This window comes from Microtus pennsylvanicus, chromosome 6 (genome assembly GCF_037038515.1).
Source record: "Microtus pennsylvanicus isolate mMicPen1 chromosome 6, mMicPen1.hap1, whole genome shotgun sequence".
Classification (NCBI taxonomy): Eukaryota; Metazoa; Chordata; class Mammalia; order Rodentia; family Cricetidae; genus Microtus; species Microtus pennsylvanicus.
In genome coordinates, this window is record NC_134584.1 from 35,244,358 (window position 1) to 35,262,571 (window position 18,214).

Consider the following 18,214-nt stretch of genomic DNA (forward strand, 5'->3'; position numbering starts at 1 on the left):
TGCAGTACTCCGCCGATTTCTCTGTCCTGTATTCATGTCTGCTCCTACCTGTCTACCTGTGTGAGTTTTGAGGAATGTCTGGATTGGAAAGGTTTAGACAAACACACTTTACAAATTGTTTAGCATCTTTGCTCCTGCTGCCAAGATATATATTGAAACTAAAGAATGTTTTAGTTTCTGGTGTGACAGTACATCGAACACTCCCATTGATTTAGTTCTGCATACTGTACAGTGAAATATATATTGGTTTGGTTTTCTAAAATCTTTCACAAAAGGACATCATATCATGACTTTAATAGAACAAGAACTAAGATTTATGATTTGGTATAGACAAAAGAACATAGAGGGCTTTGAGTTAGAAACACTGTAATTTCTACACAGAAGTGAGTTTATATCAGTGCTTTATAACACCTCGGTGAAATATCTTTGTTCCTACCTGCATTTCCCACTCTTTCTTTATCTTGTGCTTGTGCTCAGAAGACAGCAAGGATGAAAATTACTTCTAATAAACTAAACATTTTTCTAATTATAGTGTATACCAGGGAGTTTTCTATCCCCATTTTCATTGCCAAGAACAAACCGAGATTCCTGCTGCAACTCTTCTGAGATTTCTGGGGCCCAACCAGCTGCTCCCTTGTGAGCCTGTTATGACCATTTCTAGCTTGGTGTGATTAGACTTCTGCCTATGGTACAACTTTTGACATAGACGGATTGTACTTTCACTTGCTTCAATCAGCTGTGTCCCTGAGTTACAACTGTGCTGATGTTTTTCAGGGATGAACAAGAAGCAGAAGGTGTCAACCAAGGACGAGCCAGCTTCAAGTAGTAAAGGCAGCAATGCATCACAGGTGCCGTGGCCGCTCGCAAGACTGTGTGTGATTAATGAATTGTGGTCTCATTAGACTGCAGGCTGTGGATAAATACTCAAGATTATTAAGCCAAAAAATTAACTTTAAGTGGTCATTTCTCTTTAAGAACCAAACTTACTTTAAATGCAAAAACTATATAGCTTGTAAGTAGTAATTAAAGTACATTCGTGTGTATGCATGCGCGTGCACACACGCACACACACAGATCCTGGTCTCCCCTTGGTGTCACCAGAGTCTATCATAGATTCCAGGGAATAAAAACAGATTACTATTCCTGTCCTCTTTAACATTACATTCTACTGGGGGTACAAAATGACAAGAAAAATACCTTGCAGAAAGAGATGTTCAGTGTTGTAGTCTGGAAGTTAATACTGAAGTGTTGCTAAATGGCGTGGTCGGGAGAAAGTCCTCTGAGGAGTTAAGCTTTGAGAATAGCCTCAGAGGCGAAGAGGACATGTGCCATGTGACTCTTGAGAGAAAGGCTGTTCCAGGCAGAGAAGAAGGACGGCAAATCTCAGGTTCTTATAGAGAAAATCAGAATACCCAGGGCGAATGAAAACCCATCTGATGAATAATGAACTTAGCTATTCAAATATCTGAATGACAAACCAGCTTCCCCGTCAGGTGCTTTAAAAACCTCTGTGACTTCATAAATGTTGCTGTGAATGTGGCTTGTTTTGGTTGTCGAATCTGGAGTGCTTATTAGTTCTAATGTATGAAAAGATCCCGCAAATTTCATTCCGTTGGCCTTGATAGAAGCTTGCCAGCCCCCTCTGTAAACTAAGCTCTGAATTCTAGTCATATGTCCCGAGACCACTGAGCTCCATTTTAACATTGTTTTAATTCACTGACTTTATAAGTGATTTGATAATGATTAGCTACAGAAACAAAAGGATGCAGCAAAAATAGCTGGATATTAAAAGAATGCATAGTCCCCCCATAGTCATCTTAGTTGCTCTTGCCCTTTAATGATGAGCACTCGTTGATGTTTGCTAGAGTATCCCATGTTTACTGTGGGTTTTCAACTGTTTTATGATTTAGTCTCAGAAGAAAGGACAGCAGTCGCAGTTCCTGCAAAGCCGTAACTTGAAATGCATAGCCTTATGTGAAGGTGAGTGCCTGCGCCTCCCACCCTAGCTCCTGGTATCCTAACTGAAGTGTAGTTGCAGAGTGCTCACCGTGGGTTAGTGAGGTATTGTTCCTTAAGACCGTCCCAGCATGCACTGTGGAAAATGAGCACAGTTGAGACTGCAGAGGTCAAAACAAAAGTGCAAAACTGGCGTGGGTCAGGCGGCGCCATGTTGTTCCTGGCCGTTTTCCTGAATGTAATTCTACTTTCAGACAGTGTAATTCTTCTGAACTCAGTACAGACAGATTGAGAGGTGGTTTGCAAGATTGTATTTTCTCTCTTCTTGCTCTAAGGCTACCAGTCACCTTTTCTTTGTGTCGGGACTGTTAGGTGCCATTAGTGTCTTGATTTTCAACACCTGACTGTTCCATGGGATGCCTTAAATGAGGACCGGTGTGTTTCTGAAAACAGTCCAATGATTTCTTTCCTTGTGAGGTGGCCTTTTGTTGATTTTACTTACATTTATTGATAACTGCTATGGTTAGGCATCCGTTCCATGTTCATTTGGACTGCTATTTTTGCGTTTAGATTTCAGAGAGAAGGAAGGTAGTTACTTAATATGGGTTTCTATTCCTTTAAAACTAAGTAACTCTGTGATTTCATCTCCCCTTGCAGTGATCACATCACCTGACCTGCACAAACATGGAGAGATATGGGTTGTCCCAAATACGGATCATGTCTGCACACGATTCTTTTTTGTGTAAGTCTAAATGATCACATTTATTAATTGCTTATGCTTCTACAAATGAAACAGTGGCTGCAGTATTATTTTCTCATGTTAATTGCCAAATATAACAAATGACTAATTGAACTTCTCATGAATCTAATGATTGTAGCATTTCAATAAGCTTACTTAGGAAAGTGATGGCTGCATGCTGCTAATCTGGTATTATGTACCTTGATGATGAAAGATTTTAGAACTGGGGACAGATAAGGCAATAATGAAAGTATTCTATAAAAAAATGATGTACGTTTCACATAATATGGGCTGGCAAGGTACTGTGTATTGGCCAGTGTATATGCTGGCACACAAGAAGACAAGCATTTTTTCGTTCCAGATCAACGGCTGCAGTAAGCCAGTCTGACTTTTCATTCCATCTTCGCCTCTGCAGCCCCACTCCCCTGTCTGGCTACACCTCTTCCCTGACCTTAGCACAGAAAGGATTTCAGGAAAGAACTGAGTTATTGGTTTTATTGTTTATGGAGTTTCTAAAAACATGGTGAAAAGTGATGTGGGTTATTTTATAAACACATCAAAGTGATGGCATCAAAATTGCTGCCATCCCTTATAGGCCCACAGGTCCCTGCGTGTTTTGTGTCTGATCCATGAGCATGCGGCCAGGTTGTTCACTGAGACAGATTCTATGAAAACTCTAATTTTCTTGTGGCATTTACTTACTGACTATGGATTTCACAGCAGTGGATATAACAGCCAGTACTCTGGTTTTTTATCAGGTAGTTTGAATTCCAATGTAACAGAAATTAAGAAGAACAATCACCAGGTTGCATAACCTCTCAAAGCTCCGTTGGCAAAATGAGAACAGTATGCCTACCTGCATCAGTTAGAGTCGCAACAGGAACAAGCAGATGGCTCACAAAGAACATGGTGCTTTTATTACCCACAATTAGATGGTTTGCAAAGGCATAACTGCGGGGCAGCAGGATCCAGTAGCAGTAGGATTCTTAGACATCCTCAGGTCCAGGTGGCTCAGACAGGAAGCAATCCTGCCAAAATCCACCTGACCAAACCCCACTCAAAGTGGAGGCCAGTGGAGCACAAGGCTAAAGGCCATGCAGGTCAATCCTTGAGGGTCAAGTGACATCAGAGAAGGGTTCTGAGGACCCGTGGCTACTAGGAAAGCTGTTGGTATACATTACCTTATATGATTAATCTGAGATTAAGTTAAGCCAATGTAGGTCTCCACTGCAAAGCTCATAAAACATTCTTCTCTCTCTCTCTCTCTTTTTTTTCTTGGCTAGTTAGTTATTATCCATTGTTGGAAGTTTGGCCCTCTGGAAAGCAGCCTTCAATTACAAAATTACCTCACTGAATAGACTTGAGATATTGATAAAAAGATAACTCCGGGTCTTTTTATGTGATCTCTCTCTCTCTCTCTCTTTTTTTTAACTTACAAAAATACAGAACAGCCGGGCGGTGGTGGCACACGCCTTTAATCTCAGCACTCGGGAGGCAGAGACAGGCGGATCTCTGTGAGTTCGAGACCAGCCTAATCTACAAGAGCTTTTTCCAGGACAGGCTCCAAAACCACAGAGAAACCCTGTCTTGAAACCGCCCCCCCCCCAAAAAAAAACAAAAATACAGAACATTTACCGAGCATGACAGTTTTGCATACCTGAGTCGTTCAAATTCCAATATGTCTTTTTAATATTTTCATCAGCGATACATAAATCACACGTAAGGTGTTAATTATGGGAGATGAGAACACCCGTTCTCCTTAGAAGCGAAGAGAGGGGAGAAATCCATCTGATGGAAACTGGTGCACCCAGATGCTTTCAAAATGACACAAAACGGGGGTTATTAAGATCATTTTCATTGCTTTATCCACACAAATGAGATGTCATCCTTTCTCTTCACAAGCTCAGTAGACGAGACTCATTAGATAAGACTGATAAATTCAGAGCACACCAAAGCGAGAATACATTCAGTCATTATTCTGCGTTCTAATTAGAGCTTTTAGTATCTTTCTTCATAAAGGACACAACCACAGGTCCTTGTGGCGCACCTCCCCTATGAGTGTAGCATCTGGGAAAAGAGAAAGTGGATAAAAATGAAAGAAAGCAACCGTCAGGCAAAAGCTTAGTTTAAAAAAGTTTTTTGCTTGTTTGTTTACATTGTGTGTCCACTGATGTTAGGAGCTTTGCGTGATGATGCAGATGTAAGTTAACATGCATTTCTTACAAGGAGTCAATGAAAATTCAGTTTCCACGCTGCTCTAATTTGCCAGAACTATGGTGGTTGCAAGGTAGTCATTTAGTGTCTTACTCAAAAATTTACCCAGCATCTCATCTCTCCAGCATCTCAGCAACACAGAAGAGAAAACTAAAGGAAACCCCTAGGGGACAGACAGATGCATAACAGAGAGGCATGCGAGGAAGCAGACTGGTGTGTAACACGGTATTAAAATAATACTAAAAGGACTGGACTGCTTTGGGGAGGAAAGATAGAAGTTTGGAAGCTATTTTCCAGGAAATCCCTGAATGACCATGAATAAATATTTTAGGCAAAATGTAGTCACTCTTTCAGATTATGACCAAATTCCCAGTCTATTTCTAGTCGTAAAAATTGTAAAATTTGATTTTCCACCAACATGGAGACCCGTGTGCAAACATATTGGGACCTTTTATGTGTAAAACTGAGAGAGCTGATTTCCAAGGGGCCATAAGGTGGGCTGAGAGAGAAGACCAAGCACACAGAATTGTAGGACACAGTGAAGTGTCAGCCTCTTTCCTTTTCCCCTCGCAGGCCTGAATCACACACACTGTGTAGCACAGGCTCGTCTCATGCTCCCAGCAATCCTCCCACTTCAGCACTCTGAGTACTGGGATAATAAATCTATACCACACGCCAGACCTAGTAAGTTATTTCACAATGAACAAGAGGATTTTTAAAGATAGAGATGAGAATTTGCAATTGTAATTTTTCATAATTAGGATAAATTAATAAAATCAGGGGTGGTTAATTGACCTGGCAGATGGCCAGGTGTGGGCTCCTTCACTGCACAGGAAATGGCCAGGAAGGGTGGGAGGATGCCCTGTCTCTAACTAAGCAGTGTGGGGCCCAAGGTAAGATTTGATCTGGCAATGAGAGCCTACGTGGGCGGGGCCCCAATGCTCCCAGCATCTCCACAGTTGGTGGAGTCAATTGTGAACGGTCCATGTACTTTGATGAGGAAGTAAATGTAGAGTATGTAGCCACCCCTATTTCCGAAAACATTTGAGCAAGTTTACAAGCATAATGGTGGGAAAAATCACATGAAACGTTTTCTCTGCAGAAAATAGGGCCAGACCTGCCAGGTCCTTGGATCGAGCAGATCTATGTAGTCCTATATAAATCTCAGGGTTTCCTCTTTAGTTCATTTCACCTTTTAAGGAGTAGTTCAACCATCCCCTCTTCTCTAAAATTTCTAGAAAATTCGACTAGAAGACTGTGGTGCCTTGGTGCTCCTGTGGCTCATGACAGAACTTAAAATTTAGCTCATTCTTCTTCAGATGGAATGAAAATTCTTGAAACAAAGTTTCCTTCCCTTGTCTCTCTCTGCCCCACATCCATCCCTGCAGCATTTTGTATCTGACTGACACCTACTCTTTAGTAACTCTTCCCTTTTTCTTTTTGTCTTTCATGAGACAGGGTCTTACTATGTAATCAGTGGTGCCCTTTGAACTCAGCCATGGCCCTGGTGCCTCAGCTACCTAAATGCAGGGATTATATGTAGTTTTGACATAGGATTGAAAAAGTGAAACTGTTTTAGGCACATACAAGAATGTATAAAATAAGAAATTTATAATGACCATTAGGTAAAATAAACATCATCTTTAATTATGAGTTTGTAAAAGGTAGACACTGCTCAACTGTAGACATCCACAGGAAAATTAGAAAATTACAAAATTAGAAGACAGAACATCGCCTTTGCCAGTAAAGGCATCTGTGTGTGAATCATAAACACAAATAGGGCCGAGGAACTGTGCTGGATCTCTGGTGTATCACAAACCCAGTCTGTCTCCGCCCCGGCTCCCTTTCTAATCTCTAAGCTGTCCACTGAGGCTGCCGCTTACCCGAGAGAGTCTCGGTGACTCACACACTGACACCTTCATCTTCTCGTCTTTGCCGTGCCATGCACCATAAGCGGAGGAGAGGCTGGTGTGCAGCTTCTGACCCACCATGGCTGCTGCTTTCATGCCTTGGGTTGCTGAGCTTCACACCCCACAGCCATACACTGTGATTTCCACTATTGAGGTTCTGTTCTTTCTCTGTGAAGCATAGATTCTGTCCTGCACACTCATATCCGTGTGCCTAATTCTCACTCCTTGTCCAGGTCTTCCTTCATGCCTCCTTCCTTCCGGAAGCTTCACGGTGCTTCTGTTTGGTGTGAACTGGGTATTGACCAGTGCATGTTTCTGTTGTATTATCCATTTTTAAGCATGACCTTCTTTCTTGCTCTGCATCTTTGCAGTCTCGTACAATGTGAGTCCATTTGTCTTTGGTACCTGGTGTTTGTCCAGTAGGGAGAGTGAAGGCCTGCATTTTAACTTCTCAACGACTATTTATTCTCAAACATCCTAACAATACCTTTAAAAAATCAGTATATACAAAGTGGAACCCATTATTTAAAACCCCCTTTGTAACTCCTCAATAACTCTTATCTATGCAGTAATTTCATATATCAAACACTAAAAGCTGAGCTGTGGTTTTCCATGTTCCTTCCCTTCCTACGTTTTATCTTTTTACTGTTCTCTCCTATCAATACTTTTATCCCTGTAGCTCTAAAACTGTCTCCCACAGGATTCATCAGAAAACTCTTGTTCCCCTGCTTTTAATTTCATTGACCTCAAAACTAATTTTGTATAATGAGAGATTTATTAAGTATTGCGATTTTTAGACTGATGATTCAGATTTAATATGCAGAAATTTAAGACAAGAAAAAAAGGAGAAACACTAGTCTACTTTTGAAGCCCTAAGACATTTGCATGCTAAGCAACTGCTCAAACCCATAGCTGCATTCCTGGCCCCTGTTCTTCAGAGCAAACTCAAGCATAGTGTTTTTTATCTTCTCTGACGTCCTTGTCAGAAATCACATGCAAAATTAACCTTTAGATTTGCAATTGTCTCTGTACTCCTAAACTGCCTCATCCCTGCCTCGCCACTGTAGAGTGTGTGTGTTGGTGTGTGTGTGTGTGTGTGTGTGATATTCTGTTCCCTTCCCTCATAAAGTTCTCCTCATGCTTGGGTACTCAGGTCACAGATGGTTTACACAGAAGCAATTAGTGCATATTGGTTGGAAGAATCTGTAAAACATGGGGCTGGAGAGATGGCACAGTGGTTAAGAGCAATGCCTGCTCTTCCAAAGGTTCTGAGTTCAATTCCTAGCAACCACATGGTGGCTCACAACTATCTGTAATGAGGTCTGGTGCCCTCTTCTGGCCTGCAGGCATACACACAGACAGAATATTGTATACATAATAAATAAATAAATAAATATTTTTAAAAAAGAATCTACAAAACAGTGATCTATTTTAATGAAGAGATTATATGTGAGTATAATGTGCTTTAGATGTATTACATCGGTGGCATCTATGGAAAATGATATTAAAAAAAGACGCAAGGATTGGAAGTCTGGAGATGAAATTTTAGGAATCAACACATGGATGGTAGTTAAAACTGGGGAGAGGCTGAAAGGGTTGACCAAGTTTAATATATCCAGGAGAAAAGGAACTGGAATTCATTGTGTTCTGGAAATCATTAAGCTACGACGCAGAAGAAGAAGAAGGAGAGGCAAAGAGATTAAAAATAATAATCAGAAGCTAGGTAGCTAAGAAATGAAACAATGTAGCTGAGAGACAGAGGCAGAGATAAAGAAGCAAGCAAGCAATAGTGTGATGAGCTATATGTTACATGTTATACCCAAAGGAGACAACATCCCCTGAGTGCATCAACCGGGAGACCTGGAAAGAGTTTTCCTGATTTAAGTAGAATATTAAGGTCAGGAGGGAAAATGTAGACAGGACAGCCAAAAATGGGACATTACCATGATTTACAGACAAATCCTATTCACAGGTCAATTTCACATTGCACAGAAAGCAGAGATAGTAGTGTTTAAGCTTAATGTCAGTTAGGGTAAGCATGAAAGTCCAGTTTGCATAGGATGCCATAGGTGTGGAGAATGTACCGAAACTGTAAGCAAAAAGAAACCAACTTGAACAAGACAATTTAAAGTCACATGGAGGCAATAATCTGGAGTTGGAAGGTCACAACCACCAGAAATAGAAATGTTGGAGCTGCCGGTTGGTGGTGGCGCACGCCTTTAATCCCAGCACTCGGGAGGCAGAGGCAGGCGGATCTCTGTGAGTTTGAGGCCAGCCTGGTCTACAAGAGCTAGTTCCAGGACAGGAACCAAAAGCTACAGAGAAACCCTGTCTCGAAAAATCAAAAAAAAAAAAAATATTGCGAGCTACCACTCTGCTTCTCTCCCCTGGCAGGATGGTTTTCTCTGTGTCTATTCAACTCTCTTCTCTCAGCCTCCAATCTTCGGATCCAAGGTCTGGAGAGTTTATCTCGTGTTTTCACAATAAAACACGGTTACCCATCTAAATGCCAGGCCAACTTCCTCCGTCTTTTAAGAAATAAGGACACAGCATCCTTGTTTATGCAAAAACAGAGTCAATATGGTTTTTTAGTGCTTCTATTAGAGTAACAAATTTTATTACAACACTTCATACATGTACATAATGCATTTCAATTGTTTTCTACCCTTGCATTCTCTGACCCTCTCCACCTCCTATCAATCCCCTTTCTTTTCTTAATTATAAGGTAATATATGTTTTGCTTAAAAGATACCTTTATACAACATCTGCCCCCAGACATCTGATTTAGTTTGCAGAACTGTAACATATTTTCTAATTCCTTTTTAAATTTATTTCTTATATATGCATATGCATGTTCTTATGTGAACCTACGTGTACCATGTCCAAGTAGGTGTTCTCATAGGCCAGAGGGTATCAAATTTCCTGGAAGTGAAGTTTTATGCAGGTGGTTGTTTGTGAGCCACTTGATGTGGACACTGGGAACCAAACCTGAGTCTTAAGCAAAAGTAGTGTTTGTTCTTTTATAAATTTTAATGTGGCATTTACTGTTTGATTTCCTGAGAAAATATTAGTGTTTGGATTATGTACCATGCATTTTAAGAACTCCCATCTTACAATAATGTTACAACACTGGTTAGAATAAGAAGGGCAAGTTGTAACTAGAATAGTAAAATTGTATGGTAAGAATTAAACAGATTTATCAATATCCCGGACCAGCTCCAGCCGTGAAACTTGGACTGGATTCAAGTGGAATCATCTCTTGGTCTTTAAGCAGTCTGGTTCTGTGTTCCAGGGTTTTATTTTCCCACCTCGTGCTGTCTCAGGAGAATTTAGGTACGGCGAAGAAAAGACAGAGGCACGCATTAATCTCCGGGACACTGTGCTTATGCCTCTGGTTATCTATTTTTCAGTAATTACCACTTCTCTGCAGCTTCTTTCTTGAAGGCATTTTTCAGTCACAAGATTAATTCGTCACCTATTTCACTCTGAATATTATCATTTCAAGTTTGAAAATTTGCTCTTTGGAAATTCTAATTGCCTACGTCAGCTTATTTGAGGAAATAATTATCTAAGATGTAATTATTTCTTTCTCAAGCACTTAGCAATTGCTGTCCTTTAGTATCATGTCTCCACTCTAGCTGCTAGGCTGAGCTTAACAGGCTTGCAATCTTATGCAGCATAAATAAAACAATATTACGAACGAAAGAGAATGAGTTACCAGTTAAGAAATAACACTGGAGCGCTGGTCATGCAAAGCAGTAGTTAGAAGGTGGGCATGACGAGGACACAGGGATAGAATGTGAAGCCAGTGCAGCCAGTTGGGACAGGATAGCTGAGAAAGCAGTGCAGTGAAGATGTCCAGAACCCACGGCATAGAAAGATGAAGGCAGTGGGTTGTTCTGCAGTTGACGTCATGGCAGCTGTTAGGAAAGATGCTTGCACTGACAAAGACACATGTGTCCCTGCAAGTCTGGCAATGTGTTAGGTGGGATGAAGGACTTCATGCTGAAATGGAAGGAAGGGAATAAATTTAAGGTATGGTGAAAAAGAACCAACTATGCCGAGTTTCCTCTTGAACACACATTAGATACTGCTTAAAAAAAAAAATAACCCTGTGGTTTTGGTTTCCTTGTGTTGCTTCTAGGAATCAAACAACATTTGAAGTCATATAAACACTACCATTGTTATCCATGTTTCCCATTTCTGCTTTCTCTTGTAGCTATGAAGACGGCCAGGTGGGAGATGCCAATATCAACACACAGGAAGGAGGGATTCACAAAGAAATCCTCCGAGTAATTGGTAATCAGACTGCTACTGGTTAGAGAACACCGCTGGGCAGGATTTGAAAGCTTCCTCGGGTTCAGAGCTGGATTTTGAACTGAAGAAGATGATAAAAAAATAATTTATTGTTATTATAAACAAAATTAACCCTTTGAATACCAATTTTTCTTTTCTTAGTATTTCTAAATATTTCATTAAATACCTAAAACGGTTTAAGATTTACCAATTGTAGGGTTATGAAATCTAGTAATAAACATTAAACAGCACTTAAACTCAAGTTTGGGTTGCATATACAATAAACAGATTGAAAAAACAGTTTTGTGCTGATGACATTTTTATATTAAATTCTTTAATTGGACATTTGGTATTATGTACTGCTATTTTAGGGTACTGAGATAGAATTGAGGTCATTTTATAATGGCTTTTAAATCTACCAGACAGTCCACAATAAGTACAATGTCTGCACGTTGTGGTGTGTTCAGTATGAGTCACACAAATATTTGAATGCTGTGGGAGGCATAGTCCTCTTCTCATGTTTTCCCTTCTAAGACAGCAGTGAGCATCAGAGGCAGTGCCATGCCAGAAGGCATGCAGACCACTTGTCTGAGGATTTCACGTGTCAGAATGTGTGATTGTGCATATGCATGCTTGTTCACACATGTATTTTGACAACGGATGGATAGCTTCATCGTGCTGTCATGTAAGGAGCAAAAATCACAGCCAATAAGCAGTAAATTTGCTCATAAACCACGATATGAGCCAAATTTGCTATAGTTCATTCACACACACACACACACACACACACACACACACACACACACACATATATTCGCAGACCCATTTTTTTCAGTTATTTGAAGCAATATCCCATTGGTTAATATAACTAATTTAAAATGTTATCTGAAATTCAACTCAGAAAAAGCAATGTTCCTGGTGATTTAAATCTGTGTTTACATACTCATATGATTAAAAAAAAGTGGTGGGGGGCACAGAATTAAGAAACAGAAAGTGCACACTTTTTATTTCTTCTAATGGAGTTTATTTGTACCATATCTGTATTTTTGTATTTTTCATCTGCTACCTCTGCTTATTTTTTCATATTGAGAAAGAAGATAAACTGTCCAGCTTCTTTTACATTAAAAGAATACAAGCTTACAGAAAGAAGCTCACTCCACCTTTCAGCTCTTCTTTGACTCATGTGCCCATCAAATCCTTTCTGTTCCTTTGAGTCTTAGGGTCATAGGCATCTCAAGTTTTAACTGACAGTGTTTATTTTGCCGTTGGAATCAGGGCATTCATGAGAGCAGTTTAATTAGTGAGTCTGCCACTCGATTCAAATCCTGAATCACGGCTTATATCTGATTTTAATTTATGTAGACAGAAAAAATACAAGCGTGTCATCATTTGCAAGTGTGGTGTGATAACTTGTGTGTTTATTTCCTTTGGCATAAAAGGTGAGAGATGGGCCATGTATAATGTCAGAGGGTACAGTTTAAGAAGATTTTTACTGATATTTTGTTTTTCTTCTATTGTAAATAATTGAAATGCTAGTACTTCTACAAAAACACAAAATTGAAGAGGTTAAGATTCTAATCAGCTTCATAGTGTCTACTTAAAGAAGCATCAACCTGTTCTGACTTGTGCCTCTGAACTATGGAGTAACATTAGCCTGGTAGAGCGTTTATTGAGTGGTCAGTGACCAGGTATTTGAAGACTTTTGTGCAATGAAAATACCATTGCTTCTTTCTACCGGATCTCCTAAGTCATTGTAACAATATTTTGAGATCTTTTCTAGGCAACAACAACACAAAGAAATAATTTTGTGGGACATTCTACACACGATAAAAATAGAAAGATGTAACTCCTAAGTTTAAAAGGGGAGATGTCTTAGAATCCCCTCCTATTGGGCCATCTGTGAGGAACCTCCAGGAAGGCTGGAGAATGCTTTCTAGCTTAATTGGAAAACTGCAGACCTGATGCATTAGGCCTTTGCTTAATAGGTGAGGGATCTGTAAAGAGTGGAGCCCTAGAATCTGCAGGGTCACCTGTGCTTGTACTCAAGGGACATAATTTAGAGGAGGGAAAACTGGCATCAAAAACTTCTACTGCCAATTTAAGAGTACAAGAAAATTTCCCTATCCAAGTAGAAAAGTAAATGGTAGTTTGATACCCACTAAATACACATAGTGATAGGCATTTTATGACAATTAAATGAGATGTCTTATAATGATCATCAAGTTGTATTACTTTCCCAGAATTAGTTTCCAAAAATTGCATCAGAACTTTTATAAGCACATATTCTAAAAAGAATAAACTTTTGTTAACATTTTGAAATTGGAACTGCTATGATACTCTAATGAAAATGCTTATATTTCTAAAGGATCTAATTTCTAATACCATTAGTATGTGAATATCTTACATCCAAAACTCAAGCAGGTCTCTAAGAGATTCAACCACCTCTTATCATTCCTATGACTCAGCCACCCATTCTGGTATTAGTGTTTGATGATTCTAGACAGTTGAGATAGTATTACATATTAATAATCATTGGAATCTACCCATTGCCTTTTATAACAGTAATATTAGTTCTGTTGTTATTGAAACTCAGCATTGCTTTATTAAGGAAGGCTTCATTCTTGAAGTAAAGACATTTTTTTTCCTGCATGGCTGATTTTATGGAACCTTTCATTAGGAAGAAGTCTTCCTCTTTCACTACAAAAGAGAGATGAAATAACTGGAAGTAGAAGAGGAGGAAAATGCAATAATACAGAATTGATCCAGTACTGCAGGGTGTATCATGGGGAAGCACTTTGGTGTGCCCAGGAGTGAGTTATGCTGCTGGTTCATCTCAGCAGATGTTGGGTTTGAAGCTTTTTACATTCTAAACTTGAATTGTAAGAATGCCATATCCTTAGAGTTCTGTGAACTACTGTAGGGCATGAATCCAAATTGCTATAAATGTTCCTGTTTGGGAATTTCAAGAACTTGCAGTAGAAATCCCCCAGTTTTCCTATCCTCTATTGAAAGAAAGCGCGCATTTAATATGGAAGTATGTAATTTTTAAATTAATATCATTTGAAGAATTTTAGCAGCACTTATAACATTTCATTAATCATAATTTGCTTCAGGGCATGAGATTTCAGAAAGCATTCAGGAAAAAGTCACCCACAACTTTCATCAGATAGTAATTTAATATCATAAAGATATTGCTCAACCTTGGATCATCTCTCACCCAAATAAGTAAAAGTTTCACCGTAGCCTCTGAAGCACATTAAAGAAACATAATAGTCTAATGTCCTGCTGGATTCTTCATTCTAACACTACCTCAGCACTAAAGAGAGACTGCTTTCAAGGCAAATTGGTTTCTAGAATAAGAAACAGATACAGTTTTGCAAACACAACTCATCAAATAATTCAACAGTTAAGACCATGGTAGACACAGACATTGCCAATCGCCTCCCCACTCTGTAATGTAGGCAACAGTGATCAACGACATAGTTAACACTGAGGCGAGTTATTTGAAGGATTTAGTGGCATGAGAAGTTAATTAGTTCACTGTAAAGTTCGTTTTCTACCTAGGCTGCTTTCATGGCCATTCACTTAAGAGTCACTAGCGGTTACCCACACGAAAGAGGTCAAAGCAAAACAACACAAGATAAGCCCAACTGCTGTGCCAGGATTCCAACCTGAATATTCAAATATTTTGACAATTAATGCCTACTAAATTTTTGTCAGCTCACATATGAATTTGGTGTATATTATTACCCAGTAATTTTTTCTTGGGAATTTTGTACACACTATGAAATATAGACTTAAGTTTTGATAGGTCAAAAGTATTTCAAGTAGCTTGTAGTCAAAACATATCCATGAGTGTGAAAAAACTTTGTTGAAGAATAGATTACATTATACATTTACCAGCAAGTCAATAAAAAATAGTGCTTATTTACATAGTCAACATAATTTAATGTTCTAAAAACAATTTCTTCAATCTGCCCAATATTTAATGTATCATTTGAGATTTTAAAAACTGCAGCCACTCCTTTATGTAAACATTAAGGTATGCCTATGTTTCTTTGACTATCCAACCTTCTTTACAATAAATTTCTTGACTTTTGTGCACAGACTAGTATTGCAACCTGCTATTTAGCCTTTGGTGCCTTAGAGTTATTATAACTATTTAACAATATGTACATAATGTAAATACTGCCAAGAGATCACTAAGGCCAAATATTTTCTCTATTCCCTTTTTATTGCACTTGCTTTCTATTGCTCCTTCAGCCTCTTTTATCCTGCTTTGTAATAGTTCTAACATTGTAGCCAATGTAAATGTTTACTTTCAATAAAACTAAATTTGTTCAACCAGTCTATACGTGGGCACTGTTTGAAAGACTTGGGGAGACAGCCATTACTCCTGTTGGTAAATCTTGCTTCTAAAATTCTACATATTGGATGGTTCTCAATAAACTCTAAACATGATGTTACCCTTTTGGCCTAAAATTTATTTTTAAAAAGGGAGGGCAAAGAAGCCCTTACAATTATTACCAATACAGTTGCAATAGGTATAATTGGAGATGCAATTGCTGTTACAGCTTCTGATTCTCTAGCAGTTCTGATTCAGAAGTAAAGTGTTGAAATGAGGTTTTTAGACATTTTATATGCTTCTGCTCATAGTGCCTGGGTAAATATCACCAGAAGCAATTCAACTGAATCATTTTTTTGTAGAATGATTAATCATGGCAAAAAAAAATTTGAGGGAGAGTGGGAAGACAGTGAGATAGGGTTTCCTCCTTCACCTAGGCTGGCCAAATACTCAAGTCAGGGTGGCCCAGAATTTACAGCAGCCCTTCTGCCCTGACCTCCGAATGCTGTAATTACTGACTGTGAGACACCATGTTTAGTTGCAAGATTTTTAGCATATGTGAAGGCGTAAGTCATAAACAATGCCACGCCAGTTTGGAATTATGATTAATAGGGTGGTATTTATTTAAAGGGGACTGGCGGGGCAGGAAGTGAAGAGAGAGAGGAGATGGAAGTGGCCGCTTTTTTAAAAGAAGAGAGACCACGCCCCAATGGGCTGGTATCTCAGCGGCTATTGGCTGGAGGAGTGGGAGGACCTCCTGCAAAACATGTACTGCAGAAGTAAGCACACAAGATTTTCAAAGCATCACTTTTTAAATATATCACCTCATTAACTGAATAAGAGATTAGTCTTTGCATAAATACGACCCTCTAGACAGTAACAGTATAATGACTACTTGTTTATTTTCTCCTAATAATTTTTGTGGTGCATTTATAATTGAGAAACTTTTAAGTAACAAACTTCTGTTTAGTAGAGTTCGTTTCAGTACCTCAAGAAACAGCTGATAAGAATGCCATATGCTGGTTGGTGTTCTGTGGAAAAATGGGAAAAGTTGGATTTGATATGCGGCTCATGAGTTAAAGTATACTTGTGAAACTATAGCAGGTTTGGGAATAATTCAAGAATAACATAAGCCTAATGATGCTAAATGAAAGTCAAATAATGGTGCTGCTGGAGAAAGAACAGATCATCTACATCAGAGCAGTGAGGAAAATAGCCCACAAGGTTAGCTGGATCAGCTCAAGGCTGAGACAGAAGAAAAAGGAAATCATACCACAGGGAAAATAGTTCGAAAGACGTAAAGGTCTTAGGTGACCCCACAGAAGTCTTGAAAAGAAGTTTACATCAAATGAAGAAAAAACTGCACTCCAGGTGGTACTTTGAATTTTTAACTTGGTACAGTGATTAGAGTTTTATCTACTTGTTTGATCCAATACTTTCACTGTTCTCATCCACAGTCTAGCCTGTCCAGGGCTGTCCAGGTTCATGAGACTTTGACAAATTCCGAGGTAACTGAAATCAAGACACCTTTGCCTTTTTTCAGATAAACAGACACGTTAGTTACGTCTCTATTTTGTTGAGTCCTTAAATTTTCAATAAGGTGTTTTCTACTTGATAGCCCTGAGTAACTTCTGGGTCTTTCAGTCCCTGCAACATTTGCTTGGCTTTCTCTTCTTAGGAGCTATTGGAGAGTGTGGCTCTCAGTTCTAGCGTCGCTTCATTTCCTAGTTCTCAGCTGCCCTGCTTATGTAACCATCCCTGGCTAGTCCAGTGAAAAATCCGCTTTGCTTTTAAAAACTTACATGGGATGGTTTATTTAAGATTCACCCACTGAAAACTGGCTGAATATTATTTGGCTTCTGCTTCTGTTCCCATATGTTAGTCCTTTAATCTGGACAAAAATACTAAATTTGTCTAAGAAGACAAATATGTCATTCCCCTGTCTCCATCGAGCTTTAATATCATATGATTCAAAAATCACCAAGCATAGATCTCTTTTTGACTGAATGTTCAAGGACATTTGGCAGTAACCAAAGTTCTTACCAGTGAACCAAGAAATGATTTGACTACCTACTTCTTGACTTATGTCTGAAGAGAAATTAACTCTCTATTATTTTATTCCATTCTACCATCTAATCAGTTCTCATGCTCTGTTAATTTCCCTTCTATGTGTTGACTGTGTACTCAATTACCTTAAGTCATATTTGTAACTTCCTTTGTTAGGTTTTATGTCGGTTGTCCAGATGCCCTCCAAACCGCTCTGCATGACAGAATCCACTAGTGTTGTCCAGGAATAGACTCAACTCATGAATAATATTCATATTCTGCAGATGCTCCCTGAAGTCTCATATTACTCAGATGGAGCAACTGAACAGTTGACATAGCACACATTAGACCCTCCTGCCACGGTATGAATTCCAGATAATAGGCACCTAGAGCTTCCTAATTGTCTGCTTTTCCCAACACCTAAACCAGGATGATTTTCTAAAATCTAACTCTAATTTTGTGAGTCCCCTGTCCAAACACCTTCGATCTCTCTCATTCTCTTATGTAAAACTTTCTCACCAACTTCCTACATATGGCCATTGAAGATCTGACTCCAGCCTCCCTCCAGCCCCCATCACCATTTTGCAATGGGACTGCATGGTTCACTTACAGTTTGAAGAGCCTGTTGTTTTCAGCATCCTCACACATGTTCTTCCCACCAGTCCCAATTTTCATCTCCAACATCTATTGACCACGAATGTGTCTTCA

The 18,214-nt window shown here is 39.2% G+C and overlaps 1 protein-coding gene across 2 annotated transcripts in view; it reads left to right on the forward strand.

Moving 5' to 3' along the window:
* The window catches only part of Parp8 (poly(ADP-ribose) polymerase family member 8), a 165,299-nt gene extending 149,723 nt beyond the window's left edge, over positions 1-15,576 (forward strand). For both annotated transcript variants that reach the window (XM_075976032.1, XM_075976031.1), the window contains exons 24-27: positions 775-848; positions 1,911-1,980; positions 2,614-2,698; positions 11,039-15,576. In XM_075976032.1, the coding sequence (XP_075832147.1) occupies positions 775-848; positions 1,911-1,980; positions 2,614-2,698; positions 11,039-11,141 (332 nt within the window). In that variant the 3' untranslated portion in view covers positions 11,142-15,576. The remainder of the gene's footprint in view (positions 1-774; positions 849-1,910; positions 1,981-2,613; positions 2,699-11,038) is intronic.
* Positions 15,577-18,214: the final 2,638 nt, after the last annotated feature.